General features: G+C 46.1%; 1 protein-coding gene across 2 annotated transcripts in view; it reads right to left on the reverse strand.

The window, feature by feature from the left end:
• Positions 1-17,202, reverse strand: part of EPS8L3 (EPS8 signaling adaptor L3) — a 195,144-nt gene that overhangs the window by 143,663 nt on the left and 34,279 nt on the right. For both annotated transcript variants that reach the window (XM_089681197.1, XM_089681196.1), the window contains exon 2: positions 10,744-10,786. In XM_089681197.1, coding sequence (XP_089537323.1) covers positions 10,744-10,769 — 26 coding nt within the window. In that variant the 5' untranslated portion in view covers positions 10,770-10,786. The remainder of the gene's footprint in view (positions 1-10,743; positions 10,787-17,202) is intronic.

The raw sequence follows: 17,202 nt of genomic DNA on the forward strand, positions 1-17,202 counted from the left end.
ACTGAGGCAGCCACTGCTGGTGGAGCTGCCACTGCTCCTACCACCCCACCCCTCCCCTGCTGCCATGCCAGCGGAACGCGAGCGCACAGGGCCCACAGTGTCTGAGGATGGACGTTGGCGCACAAAGGCAGAGACCAACTGACTACATAGGTGGTTTTTATAGTACGTAATTTTGGCCTCCCTCTCAGCAGGTGTGAAAAAGGCCACCATTTTGGACCGGTAGCGAGGGTCCAACAAGGTGGACAGCCAAAAGTCATCCCTCTGTCTGATGGTTATTATTCGGCTGTCGCTACGCAAGCAACCGAGCATGCTATGGGCCATTTGTGCCAAGGAATGCGAGGGACTCCCTGCCTCCATCTCCACAGCATACTGCCACGGTGCGTCTGGGTCCTCTGTCTCCTCCTCCTCCTCCTCTACCAGATGCTCCTGCTCCTCCACTCCTGTCCGCTGAGTGGAAAAACCACCCATTTCACTCAATAATTCCTGAGCACAAATGTCCTCCTCTACCTCCTCCTCTTCTTCCTGTCCTGCCCCCACAGGGGTCATGTGGCGTTGAGATCTGTGCGCCACGTCTACCGCACCCTGACCAGCCATTGTTAACAGCATTTGTTCCAGGACGTGCAACAGAGGAATGACGTCGTTCATCCCATAGTCCTGCCGACTCACGAATAGCGTGGCCTCCTCAAAGGGCCTGAGCAAGTGGCAGGTGTCACGCATGAGCTGCCAATGGCTGACATCTAAGTTACACAGGGGAGTACCTTTATCCGCTTGTAACATCAGGAAATCGGTGATGGCCTTTCGCTGCTCGTAAAGGCGGTCTAACATGTGTAGGGTTGAATTCCACCTTGTTGCAACGTCGCAGATCAGGCGATGCTGTGGAATTCCGTTCTGCCGCTGCAGCTCAATGAGGGTGTTCTTTGCGGTGTAGGAATGGCTGAAATGCATGCACAGTTTACGTGACATTTTAAGGATGTCTTGCAGTGGGATGGTGGATTTTAGGAACCGCTTGACAACCAGATTGAACACGTGAGCCATGCATGGCGCATGGCACAACCTTCCTTGACGCAGAGCAGACACCATGTTCTTTCCGTTGTCAGTCAACATGGTTCCGATTTTTAGTTTGCGCGGAGACAGCCATCTGTCGATTTCTCTGTTCATTACACTCAGCAGTTCCTCCCCTGTGTGACTACGTTCGCCAAGGCATACCAGGTGCAGCACAGCGTGACACCGTTGCGCCCTGCACATGTGATATGCCGGTCGGGTAATGGGACTTGGCATGGGGGTGGCGGCTGAGGACACGGCGGAAAAAGAGGTGGTAGAGGCGGACATGCTTGCTGGACCAAGGACGTGCAAACGTGGAGGCAAAAGCGTCGTGACCTGTCCAAGTTGCTGGTGCGGCTGTGCCGGCACCACGTTCACCCAGTGGGCCGTAAATGACATGTACTGTCCCTGACCGTAGTTACAGCTCCACACGTCGGCGCTGCCGTGCACTTTGGCAGAGACCGACATGCTCAAAGACTGGCCCACCATCTCTTCTACATGTGAATGCAGGGCTGGCACTGCCTTTTGGGCAAAGAAATGACGGCTTGGCACTCTCCACCGCGGCGCGGCACAAGCCATCATTTCTCGGAAAGGTGCTGAGTCCACCAGTTGGAAAGGGAGGGACTGCAGCACCAGCAACTTGGACAGGAGGACGTTCAGCTTTTGCACCGTCGGGTGCGTGCTCGCAAACTGTTGTCTCTTGGATACGGATTCCAAGAAAGACTGTTGACGGAATCCGAGAAGAGGAGTAGCAGGAGAAGGAGCATCTGAACGAGCGGAAGATGCCAACGAGCGACAACTCCCCTCAGCAGAGGTGTTGGAGCCTTGACTGGCTGATAGAGGGCGATTGACGACGTCGGGTGACGGAGCAAGTAACGGAGCGGGTGATGGAGCGGGGGCTGGGGCAGGCAGAACCGCCGTATGTTTATCACGGTTTTCCCAGGCCACCGAATGGTGACGCTGCATATGCTGACGCAACGCTGTAGTCCCAACATGGGCCCCCTGGCCACGCTTGCATTTCTGGCCACATAGTCGACATACGGCTACGTTTACTTCCTCGGGCGGCTTGAGGAAAAATTGCCACACCACCGAGTAGGAAACTTTGCCCCCGCTACTCTTCACTGGCTGACTGCTACTTCCTCCGTGCGCACCGGCACCACTACTGGCCGTGGTGGTAGGCTGCAGTGGAGCTGGTGCTCTACTCCGTGGACGTTTGGCTCCACTGACACTGATGCGACCCTGCTGCTGTCTCCTGGGCAACCCACCGACTGTTTTGCTCGCTGCCAAGCTGCCACCCTCTTCTCCTGATGATGCGGAAGAAATTGCCTGATGACGACGAGGCTGCCAAGTGCGATCAACCTCCTCATCATCAAGTAGGGTCTCCGCCTCACTACTAGCCCCCTCGGCTGCGTCTGGGTCAGGAGACAGACCTGTCTCTAGACCGGCTACCGAGCCACTCTCCTCGCCAGTACTTGTTCGCTTGGCTGCTGAAAAGGCCGATGTCTCCCCCCGTTCCTGACCGCCCTCTGTTAGCTCTTCCTCACTGTACAGTGGGGCTGAGCCCACAGCATGCGATACTTCGCTTGGTGAGGGAACAGCAAAGGACAGGGGCAGGTAGAGGACACGTGATTTCAGTGGGCTTGCTCCCGGGCCATGCCAACTAACGGTTGTGTCTGACGTACCCACCGACCGTTGGCTGTAGGTGTCAGAGGTGACCTGGGAAGAGGAAGACGACCGAGCCAACCAATCAATGACGGCAGGGTTGTCGGTGGAGACACGACCGCTGGATGACACCGGGAGCACTGGCCTCTGGCTGCGAATACTGCTGCCTCGACCCCTTCCTCTGCTGCCACGTCTGCTCGCTCCTAAAACATTGCCTCCTCTGCCACTCCTCTGGATGTTGTCTGACATACTATTTAATTCAACGATTAGGTGTCCCTGAGTAACAATTCTCTGGCACTCAGTAACAATTCTGTCTGTCCCTGAGTATGAATTCTGTGGCCCTGAGTAACAATTCTGTGTCTGTGCGAGTAACAATTCTGTGTCTGTGCAAGTAACAATTTTGTGTCTGTGCGAGTAACAATTCTCTGGCACTCAGTAACAATTCTGTCTGTCCCTGAGTAACAATTCTCTGGCACTCAGTAACAATTCTGTCTGTCCCTGAGTAACAATTCTCTGGCACTCAGTAACAATTCTGTCTGTCCCTGAGTATGAATTCTGTGGCCCTGAGTAACAATTCTGTGTCTGTGCGAGTAACAATTCTGTGTCTGTGCAAGTAACAATTTTGTGTCTGTGCGAGTAACAATTCTCTGGCACTCAGTAACAATTCTGTCTGTCCCTGAGTAACAATTCTCTGGCACTCAGTAACAATTCTGTCTGTCCCTGAGTATGAATTCTGTGGCCCTGAGTAACAATTCTGTGTCTGTGCGAGTAACAATTCTGTGTCTGTGCAAGTAACAATTTTGTGTCTGTGCGAGTAACAATTCTCTGGCACTCAGTAACAATTCTGTCTGTCCCTGAGTAACAATTCTCTGGCACTCAGTAACAATTCTGTCTGTCCCTGAGTAACAATTCTCTGGCACTCAGTAACAATTCTGTCTGTCCCTGAGTAACAATTCTCTGGCACTCAGTAACAATTCTGTGTCTGTGCGAGTAACAATTCTGTGTCTGTGCAAGTAACAATTTTGTGTCTGTGCGAGTAACAATTCTCTGGCACTCAGTAACAATTCTGTCTGTCCCTGAGTAACAATTCTCTGGCACTCAGTAACAATTCTGTCTGTCCCTGAGTAACAATTCTCTGGCACTCAGTAACAATTCTGTCTGTCCCTGAGTATGAATTCTGTGGCCCTGAGTAACAATTCTGTGTCTGTGCGAGTAACAATTCTGTGTCTGTGCAAGTAACAATTTTGTGTCTGTGCGAGTAACAATTCTCTGGCACTCAGTAACAATTCTGTCTGTCCCTGAGTAACAATTCTCTGGCACTCAGTAACAATTCTGTCTGTCCCTGAGTAACAATTCTCTGGCACTCAGTAACAATTCTGTCTGTCCCTGAGTAACAGTTCTCTGGCACTCAGTAACAATTCTGTCTGTCCCTGAGTAACAATTCTCTGGCACTCAGTAACAATTCTGTGTCTGTGCGAGTAACAATTCTGTGTCTGTGCAAGTAACAATTTTGTGTCTGTGCGAGTAACAATTCTCTGGCACTCAGTAACAATTCTGTCTGTCCCTGAGTAACAATTCTCTGGCACTCAGTAACAATTCTGTCTGTCCCTGAGTAACAATTCTCTGGTACTCAGTAACAATTCTGTCTGTCCCTGAGTATGAATTCTGTGGCCCTGAGTAACAATTCTGTGTCTGTGCGAGTAACAATTCTGTGTCTGTGCAAGTAACAATTTTGTGTCTGTGCGAGTAACAATTCTCTGGCACTCAGTAACAATTCTGTCTGTCCCTGAGTAACAATTCTCTGGCACTCAGTAACAATTCTGTCTGTCCCTGAGTATGAATTCTGTGGCCCTGAGTAACAATTCTGTGTCTGTGCGAGTAACAATTCTGTGTCTGTGCAAGTAACAATTTTGTGTCTGTGCGAGTAACAATTCTCTGGCACTCAGTAACAATTCTGTCTGTCCCTGAGTAACAATTCTCTGGCACTCAGTAACAATTCTGTCTGTCCCTGAGTAACAATTCTCTGGCACTCAGTAACAATTCTGTCTGTCCCTGAGTAACAATTCTCTGGCACTCAGTAACAATTCTGTGTCTGTGCGAGTAACAATTCTGTGTCTGTGCAAGTAACAATTTTGTGTCTGTGCGAGTAACAATTCTCTGGCACTCAGTAACAATTCTGTCTGTCCCTGAGTAACAATTCTCTGGCACTCAGTAACAATTCTGTCTGTCCCTGAGTAACAATTCTCTGGCACTCAGTAACAATTCTGTCTGTCCCTGAGTATGAATTCTGTGGCCCTGAGTAACAATTCTGTGTCTGTGCGAGTAACAATTCTGTGTCTGTGCAAGTAACAATTTTGTGTCTGTGCGAGTAACAATTCTCTGGCACTCAGTAACAATTCTGTCTGTCCCTGAGTAACAATTCTCTGGCACTCAGTAACAATTCTGTCTGTCCCTGAGTAACAATTCTCTGGCACTCAGTAACAATTCTGTCTGTCCCTGAGTAACAATTCTCTGGCACTCAGTAACAATTCTGTCTGTCCCTGAGTAACAATTCTCTGGCACTCAGTAACAATTCTGTGTCTGTGCGAGTAACAATTCTGTGTCTGTGCAAGTAACAATTTTGTGTCTGTGCGAGTAACAATTCTCTGGCACTCAGTAACAATTCTGTCTGTCCCTGAGTAACAATTCTCTGGCACTCAGTAACAATTCTGTCTGTCCCTGAGTAACAATTCTCTGGCACTCAGTAACAATTCTGTCTGTCCCTGAGTATGAATTCTGTGGCCCTGAGTAACAATTCTGTGTCTGTGCGAGTAACAATTCTGTGTCTGTGCAAGTAACAATTTTGTGTCTGTGCGAGTAACAATTCTCTGGCACTCAGTAACAATTCTGTCTGTCCCTGAGTAACAATTCTCTGGCACTCAGTAACAATTCTGTCTGTCCCTGAGTAACAATTCTCTGGCACTCAGTAACAATTCTGTCTGTCCCTGAGTATGAATTCTGTGGCCCTGAGTAACAATTCTGTGTCTGTGCGAGTAACAATTCTGTGTCTGTGCAAGTAACAATTTTGTGTCTGTGCGAGTAACAATTCTCTGGCACTCAGTAACAATTCTGTCTGTCCCTGAGTAACAATTCTCTGGCACTCAGTAACAATTCTGTCTGTCCCTGAGTAACAATTCTCTGGCACTCAGTAACAATTCTGTCTGTCCCTGAGTAACAATTCTCTGGCACTCAGTAACAATTCTGTCTGTCCCTGAGTATGAATTCTGTGGCCCTGAGTAACAATTCTGTCTGTGCGAGTAACAATTCTGTGTCTGTGCAAGTAACAATTTTGTGTCTGTGCGAGTAACAATTCTCTGGCACTCAGTAACAATTCTGTCTGTCCCTGAGTAACAATTCTCTGGCACTCAGTAACAATTCTGTCTGTCCCTGAGTAACAATTCTCTGGCACTCAGTAACAATTCTGTCTGTCCCTGAGTAACAATTCTGTCTGTCCCTGAGAATGAATTCTGTGGCCCTGAGTAAGAATTCTCTGGCACTCAGTAACAATTCTGTCTGTCCCTGAGTAACAATTCTCTGGCACTCAGTAACAATTCTGTCTGTCCCTGAGTAAAAATTCTGTGGCCCTAATAACGTTTCTGTGGCCCTAAGTAACAATTCTCTGGCACTGAGTGAAAATTCTGTCTGTCCCTGAGTATGAATTCTGTGGCCCTAACTAGCGTTTCTTTGTCCCTAAATAACGATTCTGTGGCCCTCATTAACAAGTCTGTGTCCCTGAGTAATGGTTCTCTGTCCCTAAGTAACTTCTCTCTGTCCCCAATTCTCGTTTCTGTGGCCCTAACTCTGTCCCTGTCCCTAGTACAGAGCGGTCTGCCTCTGTTCAATGACTGCAGGCAAATGAAGATTTCCAAAATGGCCGCTATATATACCTCGACCATTACACAGTGCTGGCTGGCTGGCTGCTGATTGGCTGATGCGATCACATGTCGTTGAGGAATGCATTATGGGGCAGCGCGCCTTGTCTGCGCGCCTTCCCCGACATCCCCGCTCCGTCGCCGCACATGTCAGCCGCCATTTTCGGAAAAATTTCGATTCGCGCGTCCGAATTAGGCTGTTTTTCGGATTCGGCACGAATGGAAATTTTTCCGATATTCGACTCGAATTCCACTTCGGATACTTCGATTCGCTCATCTCTAGTTAAGACGCGTGAGCAGCTTGCTTTCGAGAGGCTGCAATTGCGAGAAGAAGCCCACGTGTCACACATTTGTGTGCTTCCCATTGGGTGAGAGGGGTCGTTTCTGGAGATATATTTTCCTTAAAGTAGTTAAGCAGACATTCACGAATTTGAAGAGTCACAGATGAGTCTGTAAGAAGAAATGGGTCTAGGCGTTCTATCTTTTGGAGATGATTGGAGCATCTGGAAGATACATGGTCATAATAATAGGGTGGTGGTCTGAAAGGATCATAAGCTCAAAGGAGGCCGACTTCAAGGTATGAAGATCTTTTTGCGAAAGAAAGAGATAATCAATTCTAGAATAGTGATTGTGAGGTGCGGAGAAAAATGTGTAATCTTTGTCAGGAGTGTAAAGTACGCCAGGTATCATGTAGGAAGAGATCTGTAAGTTCCAGTTTGATCTGCTTAAGTGCTCGAAAAGGTTTTGAAGAAGTACCCGTCGAAGTGTCTTCCAGAGGGTTTAATGCTACATTAAAGTCACCACCTAAAATCAGGATGCCTGATTGGAAAGTTGTTAGTGTTTTCGCAATTTTTCGCAATTTTACAGAAAAAGCTAACTTGCTATATATGTTAGCTAGTGGGGCTATATATGTTAGCTAGTGTGATCGGCCTATTATGAAGGATACCTTTATGGAAGAGGAACCTACCCTCTGAGTCCTCAAGAGAGTCAGTAATTGTAAGCAAGAGTCTTAGAACTTAAAATGGATACACCTTTTGCTTTCACCTCAGTATTAACTGCATGGTAAACTGTCAGGTAGTTCGCGTTGGAGAATTTAGGGATATGGTCAGCACGGAAATGAGTTTCTTGGATGAAAAGCACATCTGCTCATAAGCTTTTCATATAAGTCAGTAGTTGTGAGCATTTCTCAGGTATATTTAGACCTCTTACATTAGGAGACGCCACGGAAAGCGTAGGAGGAGCTTGTAAAGTTGTGGGGGGCATTGTCTTTCTCTGCGGAAAGTGAGCATTACCCAGGGAAAGTATGGTCGGATATTTAGAGCGACCCTGCAGAGAGTTGCAGATAAAAAAGGAGAAAAAAAAAAAAGGAGTGGGGGGAAGAAGAAAGAGAAATAGGAGGAAGTAAGGGGAAGTAAAGAGAGAGAGCACAAACAAGAAGGCGGAAGGGGGTAGATAAGGGGGCTGTTATGCACCTCTATTAAGTCGTATAAAATATGACAGGGAGTGATCAGAGGGGTTGGTCAAGTACAAAAATTTGGCGACGGGGTAGTCCAGCTAAGCCATCCTTTATTGTTGTCTTCTATGTTGTTATGAATTTTAATGCTGTTTTGTTGTTTAGTCGGACTCAAGGGAGTCCACTGTGGGGGGCCGTGATTGAGTCCCAAGGACAACGTCCCAGCACCTGTTTTATATGCGAGTGCAGGTAAATATGGGTGTCTTGGGATCAGGTAAAAGGTAGCAACAACACACGGAGGAACAGAGAAATTATCATAATGCTGTAGGGAGAGCTTAGCTGATTATGGGATGGGTGAAGGTATGGGGAGTAATCATGGTGTAGATGGATGACATGTGGTAGCTCAATTAGTCGTATTCAACACTGGGAATGGTAGACAAAATGGGAGGATGCAGTGTACCAGAGAGGCGTTTCTTAAAAACACATCAATGGGTATAAAAGTCACAGTATGGTAGCATGGTGGAGTTGTGTATCGGGACAGTGTATCAGCACGTATTCACAACAATATAACACAGCATTACCAATACAAGGTAGGCATAATGTGTACCATGGCTCATTCTAGGAGTGGAGATCAAAAGTCAGGTCTCTTCACAGATCAATGTAGAAAGTGGTTATTACAAAGTGCTTGTTCAGGCCTAAGATATCAAAAATACATATAACTTTGTAAATAAACATTTTGCAATGAATGAGATGAGATATTGGTATGGACAACATTTCTAGTTTATATTAGCAACCTGCACATCTTGATCAAAGAAGGCGGTAACCCATACGGATGTAACCAACACTATAAAGCAGGGTGTTGCCTTACAATTATGTATGCGCTAGGTCAATAAGTGCCCTATCCTGCAGTTTGCTTGGCAATGTGATAATTCAGCCAGCTGAGAGTGTGGGATAACATTGCGTATGTATATTTACTATAATCTACCAGGAACATAATCAGTACAAGTAGTATGTATGAGTATACAGACAGCTTTATGAGACACACATACCCCATAACCTCGACAAAGGGACGTCAGAAGGCTCTCGGTCAAGGAATACCGGGAGATACGATCAGGATAGTGATCAGACATTACGCTGGGAAAAGTACTGTGGCGACACTGCAAAAGAGAAGTGAACAGAAAAAGAAAAAAAAGAAAAAAGAAAAAAGGGAAGGGGGGAATGTCATTCACAACGCGCCTTGCGATGAGCAGGCGATGCTGGTAGACTGTCCCCAATGGTGGGTCTGCACCCGGTCAGCGAAGACGGAGGTCGGGAGGAAGGTCTACTGCGTCTCGCTGCTCCAGGGTGTCCTGATGGCTGGGCTTCCATGTGTTCATCCCTTGTCTGGGGTGGGAAGTGGAGTTCCCCGAACCAATTTGGCAGATCTACTGTTGGGATGTCTCGCAAAATGGTTGTACATCTTCCGGGAATCTCAGGGTAGCCACTCGTCCCAGGTGTGAAGCTGAGAGGCCAAACGGGAATTTCCAGCGATACGTTATTCCGCGAGAACGAAGTAGATCCAGGGAGCGTAAGTCCTTTCTCCGCTGAAGGGTAACATGTGAAAGATCTTGAAATAATTTAATGTCTGCTCCATTGAAAATAATGTGATTTCTGTCTCGCGCTCTGCGTAACAGCTGTTCCTTGAGTCGGAAGTTCACTAGGTAGCAGATTACATCTTGCAGGGGTTCCATGTCCCTGCTTTTGGGTCTAAGAGCCCTGTGGAGACGTTCAATCTTAATAGGCAACTCCTGGGGTCTTTCCAGTAGATCTTTAAAGATGGTTAGGAGCGTTTGTGGTAACTGACCTGCCTCAATCGCCTCAGGTATGTCACGCACCCTTAAATTGTGACGCCGTCCCCTGTTGTCCAAGTCCTCAATATGACGATCAATCTCGCGTAGATGCATGGTGTGTGTATCTACCAGTTGGCGTGTATCATGTAGGACAAGATCCTGGTTGATAATTTTATCTTCTACGGCTTCCAGCCTCTGTGCCACTGCCTGCATATCAATATGTAGGTCAGCAATCGCTGCAGAGAGGGTCTCTTATATCAAGAGCCACAGTCTTCAGATCCCCTATAGTAAGAGGGGAGCCTGTCGGGGAAGATGCTATGGCAGCTGCCGCTGGGTTCCTGCTCCGAGAGCGGGATTCTCTGCGACTGGAGTGGGAGGAGGCAGCATGAGAGGAGGCCTCAGTGTGTTCATGGGCCTGGGACCGGAATAACTCCGTTATATTGCGGCTTGCGGGTCCGCTCATCGGGCGGGGAGACCGCGATCCTGAGGCGGAGGCTTTCCTATCCACCGTGTGTTGGAGCTCCGGGGATTACACGGACATCATCCTCCGGGCCCAAACCACGCCCCCCCCCCTGCTCCTTTAGCTACCATCTGGAAATGTGGCATATATTTTTGATTGATGATGGTACTACTTTGATATGATTCCAGCACAATTTTGGCCCCATACAAACCACATCTAAGTAGCATCCAAAATTGCACTATATATGTGCACCAAAATCTGACTGCAGCAGTGTAAACCTAGCCTGAAACAGTTTCAGGGACTGTTAACAAATATTAGATAATTTATGAAAAACATAGTTTGTGACACTCACATATATTGACTATAGAATTCAGTAAAATCACTTACTCTATCGCATTCAGGAAATCATCCATAATTGTAATGGTTAAACCTGTATAAAAATAAAATAAAGTATATATTTAAATTGCCTGTGAACATTTGTATCCCTTTTTTAATATTTTAGCTGTTACCATAATTTGCCATATTTTATAAAAATTCTCTATTACCACTACCAAAAATAATCTCTAAAATATACAGAAGTAATTTTGTTTGCAACAATTAGACCCTTAGAATGTCCTATTTTCTTTAACAATATATGGCAGTAGTCAGGTATGTGACTACCCCCCCCCTCCCCCAACCTTGGGGTCTTTTTGGTGATCAGGGAAGTGGCATTAAGTTTCTCAGGTGAAAATCGTCTTGATCTGCTTAGCAGTATTTCCCTGTAGCGTTCAGAATTTGATATGTCCCTGGCCAACTGCTTTTCAAGAAACCTGGATATTTTCTTCATCAACTTCTGGCTTTGTCTTAACAGTGGTTTGACGAGACTGGAAGTGCAGAGACCACAGTGGTCTAAGCCTATATACCAGGTTCTTTTTATGCAGGCATTAGAGGACTAAAGTTCTCATCATATCCTTTTCATATCATATTTATTTGTAAAAAAAAAACAAACAATCATGACACTGCAACATTAGAGGAGCATGAATATAAAAGACAAAAAGGTGTAGAACAGCTTCAAAACAAAAGACAAAAGCACATTGAGCATCCAAATATAAATGCACAGTGGAACACAATGCAAAAAGTACAAAGACATATGATAAATAAAGATACACAAAATCGTCAGGGTTTAAAAATGCATTAGAATTCCTTTACATAAATTACAAGTACAAGTAATTTCAAGAAAGTGTTGTTTGGAGATCTAGGTATCCCACTTAACAGAGAATGGAGACATTTTATCATGAAGGATATAAAAATTATTTCCATTAATATACAGTAACTGTATCAGTTCTATCAATAGAATGGGACAACTGAAGATTTCCAATGCAAGGCTATAGCACATAATGTTGCAAGGCAAATGGTGTGGATACGTTTTTCTTTTTAGTGCAAAACACCTATGATTGGTGCAAAAAAAAAAAAAAAGGCACAGTGGTAGTGTTTGGCCTGTAATATCGGAGGCAATCGCAGAGATTCTACACCTTTTGGGTGCGTCTTTATCACAGTCCCCAAAAATATGGGCCAATGAACCTCTAGCTCAACAGCCTCTGAAAAACAAGAGGCTTGTTGTTGGAGCTCCCCTGTGTTCTACTGATTATCTGTTAGTATATCTGTGTACTGACCCCAGCATCGTCCCTGACATCCCTCCTGTATTGTCTGCCCATGTACCGACCCCGGCTTTGTTCCTGACATCGCTAGTTTTCCGCCTGTCCTGACCTCAGCTTTCCAACTGGATCTCCTGTGTCTACTCCTAATGTACCCTGTTCCCTCTAGCTGTCTCCTCTACCTCAGCTGGGTGTACCTGGGGGCTGTGACCTGGTTCCAGCTTGCTCCAAGTCCATCCCCACCATCACAGGCCCTGGTGAACAAGCAGGCTCGGGCTTAGATTCCGTGCCCTGGGGAACCCCAAGCTGTGGTTTTATAGAGCTCACTACCATAGACGTGACAGTAGGAAGTGCGTGTTGCCTAGCTGTGCAGGACTTTAGGGGGACCCAATTCTCTAGCGACTCCTAAGGGGTTTGTGCTACACTCGGATAACTCTCTCTGGAGCTGAGCCATCCCTTCTGTCAATTTCCTGGATGGGCACCTCCTGTCACAGTGTGAGGTCAGGTTCAGAGACCAGTAGCTATAGTAGCAGACCAACCAACAGGATACAGAAAACAAGCAGGTCACCCTGGGAAATGATACAGGCTCACCTGAGGTGCGGGGTCTAGACACTAACCTGTATTTACCAGAGCTTCTGATGGTGGAGATGGATTTTGTAGGTAGGGATCTAGCAGAAGCGTAGTCAGTAAACAAGCCAAGGGTTGGTAACAAGCGGTAGCAGGTTGGGATGAGGCAGAATCGTAGTCAAGTAACAAGCCAAAGGTCGGTAGTGAAGGTATGGACGGCAGCAGGAGAGACAACGTTAGATACTGGCTGGAGAAGGCACAATAATCTGGCAAACAGGAAATGCAGAGACATGGCTTTTATCAGGAAGTTCATGGGAGGAGCAAGGGGTGCAAGGTTCAAGATAAACAAGGTCAAGGTAGGATCATCCAAATAATTGTCAAGGGAGCTGTCCAGCATTCCAGGTGGCTCAGCAAGAAGAAACATTGCCTCTCACCACAGAAGGCCCAGGTTCAGACCCAGGCTCTGACACCTCCCATGGTCTGTTCAGTTGAGCATGGTTCTATCTATTGTGCATCTGAGTCTGAGCCATGTCTCTTTCTCCTGACAAACTATGGCCATTTCTAACAGCTCAATGAACTTCTGTTTGGGTTGTATTTTTGTTTTGTTTTTCAATTTTAATTTTTTGCAAGGTTTCCATGACCCTGTCAGACAACAATCCACCTATAAATCATTCCTTCAGTTATCTGTCCACATCAGCCCAGCCAGGCCATCTCTGTCTCTGCTGGCATGTCTTGTAGTTTCAGCGCATGGTAAGAAGTAGATTCTCCTGTTTCTAACTGTAGCACTCTCCTAGTCAGTTGCTAGGATCATTTAGTTTGATCCCATTGTAGTCAATGGGATTAATTTGTTCTGTTAGGCAAGTTTAATTTGACTTACTGTATTCAGTGATGCTGGTATTTGTTTGGGTTACAGTGTAAGTGCTAGTGAAGATAAATTTATTTCTGGCCTACTGTAATCAGTGGAGCTGGGTTTGATTGTGTTGGTTATGTCTGTGTCCCAGAGGCTGCATGATTGTTTGCTTCTACCTGTTCACCTGGAGGAGCTCTGGGTAATAGAGGAAGGGAGGGTGTCATTTAGCAGCATAATATTTATGTAGCCCCAGCCAATCCTTGGCAGACCTGGCACAGAGGATTCTGGGAGAAAGCATAAATACCCTGAAGCAGCCTTGTCTTTTTCATAGTTACATAGTCTGCCTGAAAAAAGACAACAGTCCATCCAGTTCAACCAAAAAAAACCCAAAAAGTTATAATCCTATACCCATAGTTGATCCAGAGGAAGGCAAAAAACCCAACAAAGCATGATCCAATTTGCTCCTGCAGGGGTAAAAAAATCCTTCCCGATCCCCAAGTGGCAATCGGATATTCCCTGTATCAACTTTACCTATAAATGTTAGTAACCAGCTATATTCTGTGTAATCAAGAAATAATCCAGGCCTTTTTTTTAAAGCAATCCATTGAGCTGGCCAACTCTTGAGCGAGTCTTTTTCCAAAGAGAAAGATCAACGCCTAGGAAGCTGGGTAGCTGGTGGGCCTGGAGCTACTGTAAGCTGATAAAGGCTGAATGAGGTGCTGTTGGCTGAGGATCTAGTCTGGGACTACTGGGAGAAAACCATTTCTCCGGGGGCACTAGTGAGTACAGATGAGGAGAGGTCCTAGCAACTAAGTGCTATCACCCCTTTTGTGTGTTAAAAGTTTGGCTGTGTGTTTCCTAAGAAACTTTGTCCTGAAGAGTATGGCACAATCTGATCAATATGGTCTGGTTCATAAATAGATGTACCTCCACCCCATATTTTCCAAAAAAAATAAAGTCGAATGGCCATGGGACGTAAGAGAGATGCACCTGGATAACAAATGTGTCATGATCAGGGGTCAGGCTCCACATACTATCCAGTGTTTACCAGAGCTCCTGATTGTGAAGGATTTAAGCTGTGTGTTATACCAGGTCACAGTCCTTATGATAGCCCCAGCAGAAGGTGAGCAAGGCAATGTCCACTAGTGGAGTAAGCAGGTAAGGATCAAACAGAAGCATAGTCGGTAAACAAGCCAAAGGTCAGTAAGGAATAGTCACAGGTTGGGATCAGGCAGAAGCGTAGTCGAGGAACAAGCCAAGTGTCAATAATGAGTGGTAGCAAAATATGGATGGTAGCAGGGAAGACAACAATGAGCTACTGGCTGAAGAGAGCAGAATAATCTGGCAAACAGGAAGTTCAGAGACATGGCTTAAATCAGAAAGTTCATAGGAGCAGAAAAGAGTTCAAGGCAAACAAGGTTCTAGTAAGATCACTTAAGTAATTGTTCAGCATTCCAGGTGGCTCAGCAAGAAGAGACATTGTTGGACACAGCAGAGTTCCCAGGTTTGGACGCAGGCTCTGACAACATGTATATTAAATCTTTTTGTTTTATTAACCGCTTCCTGTTTGCCCTATAGCAGAAGTACTGCTACAGGGCGGTACTGGTGCGCAAAATCGCGTATATATAGGGGACCTACCCGCCCTACCCGTGCCGCCATTCGCTGCCTCGGCTGTCAATCATCGGGTCCTGGTTGGTGATTTCTCGCTGGCGCCCATTGATTGCCCAGTGTCTCCGACAGGGGGAGAACTGTAAACAAAACAGTTCTCTCCCCTGTCAGCTCCTGCAGATTGCTTTGCTTGGCTGTGCATAGCACAGTCATGGAAAGCAGTGTGCTTACAGTGAAACACACACACAGCACACAGTTAACCCTTTGATCGCCCCAGATGTTAAGCACTTCCTGCCCAGTGCCATTAGTACAGTGTCAGTGCTTTTTATTAGCACTGATCACTATATTGGTGTCACTGGGGATGTCAGTGACACCAAGTCTGTTCCCCTCAGTGCCGCAGTAATGCTATAAGTCGCTGATCGCCGCAATTACTAGTAAAAATTTTAAAAAAAAGAAAATAATCCCAGTATACTGACATGTTTAACTAGTTGCTGACCGCAGAAAGACGAATGACAGCAGCACTGCGGCCGGCCAGTTCTGGGAGGGCGTTATATGACATCCTCCCAGAACACGCTCTCCTGCACATCCCCGGGGGCACGCACCCGGCGATCTCCATGATCGCTGTGTTCTGTGGACACAGCTGATCACATGATGTGGTAAAAGGCCAATCACAGCTGCCTTTTACCACGTGATCAGAGGGAAATGTAATTGCCGGTTCTCCCTGATACAAAAAACAATGGAGAACCACCTGCGCTACCCTGAATACACTATTATTCTAGGAATGGGACACCTGGCTATACACCCCTAGTGAATCCTCCTGTGTGTAATTATCCCAAACTCAATTCTTCATATTATTATACAATCTTATGCAGTGATGTTTGATAAACCATATGAAATAAAATAAAAATGTGCAAAATGCATAAAACACAATACATAAACCCACTTGTGTCCCTAAACAGGGTGAAATCACAAACATGTATTAAACCACACATGATAAACCACTTGGCATAAATAAATGCCCAAAGGTGCAGGGGAAATAGACTGACAAATGGCACTACTGTGCCTATAAAACAAATAATAGGATGGTCAGGATAAATGGACCCTGACTATAAGACAATCTACAAGGACTATATCAAATCCTTCAACATAAATGTGCGACCACCACATGTACCAAAGTATAAATTGCCGTGCTTTAGTCCCTAAACTTGGGACTATACTACTATATAAATAGCAGGAAGAAAAATAAATAAATAAATAAAAATAATTAAATAAAATATTGCATACAGTCTTGCGGAGTCTCCCCACCCTGACTGCAATGCTGTGCTTTTTCTGTGGAAGGGGACACTGTGCACTCATCTAAGAGGACCCTGCACACGGACAACTCCATTTGTTCTTACATAAAATTCAGCACAGAGAGGTGGAGTGTAGTATGAAGACCCCACAATCAGGTCTCAGTTTTATTTGTGTGCCCAGCTGCTGCTGAACATCTAAGGAGGAGATAAAGAGCAGCAGAAGAAGTAAAAGATCCCTGCGGGATAGTGGCATATGAGGAAAAGAGCATTAGGAAGCAATTAAGGGATACCCACCACTCTTTACATGGTGCAACATCAGGGGTGTATTTACCACAAGGCAAACAAGGCATTTGCCTAGGCCGGCATTTTTCAGGGGGGGCAGCACTGCCCCTTTGCAGAAGGGACGGAAGAAGGGACACATGTGGCATGGGGACCTGGTGGGTTCTGAGAGATGCTGTGCATTTCATGACGGTGTATGCACAGCCCGACTCTCGTTCTGGGGGATGTCCAGAGCTGTGAAGGTGAGTGTCTTTCTCTCTCTCGCCATGGGGGGTGGCTGCTGGTGTATGGGGGGCAGTGGTAGTGGAGGGCTTGGATAGAGGGTAGGGGTGCTCTTGGTCAATGTCAGGCTCTTTTTGCGGAGGGCACCAATTTTTGTGTTGCCTAGGGCAACACAGAACCTAAATACACCACTGTGCAACATATTATCTAAAGTTCCATATGTGAACAAAAAGCAGAGTAGGCCTATAATAGGCTGAAAAGGAGATGAGCGCATAACCTAATCACAATAAGGAGTCACCGGGAATTGTAATTACTTATTTTTGTTCACTTTTATTGGGATTTGTCACTTTTATACCACCAGAGACTTATTTATCTGTTCAATCCACTTTTATTT

The sequence above is a fragment of the Staurois parvus genome, unplaced genomic scaffold, assembly GCF_062004578.1.
Source record: "Staurois parvus isolate SC_StPar_1 unplaced genomic scaffold, SC_StPar_1.0 ptg000261l, whole genome shotgun sequence".
NCBI lineage: Eukaryota > Metazoa > Chordata > Amphibia > Anura > Ranidae > Staurois > Staurois parvus.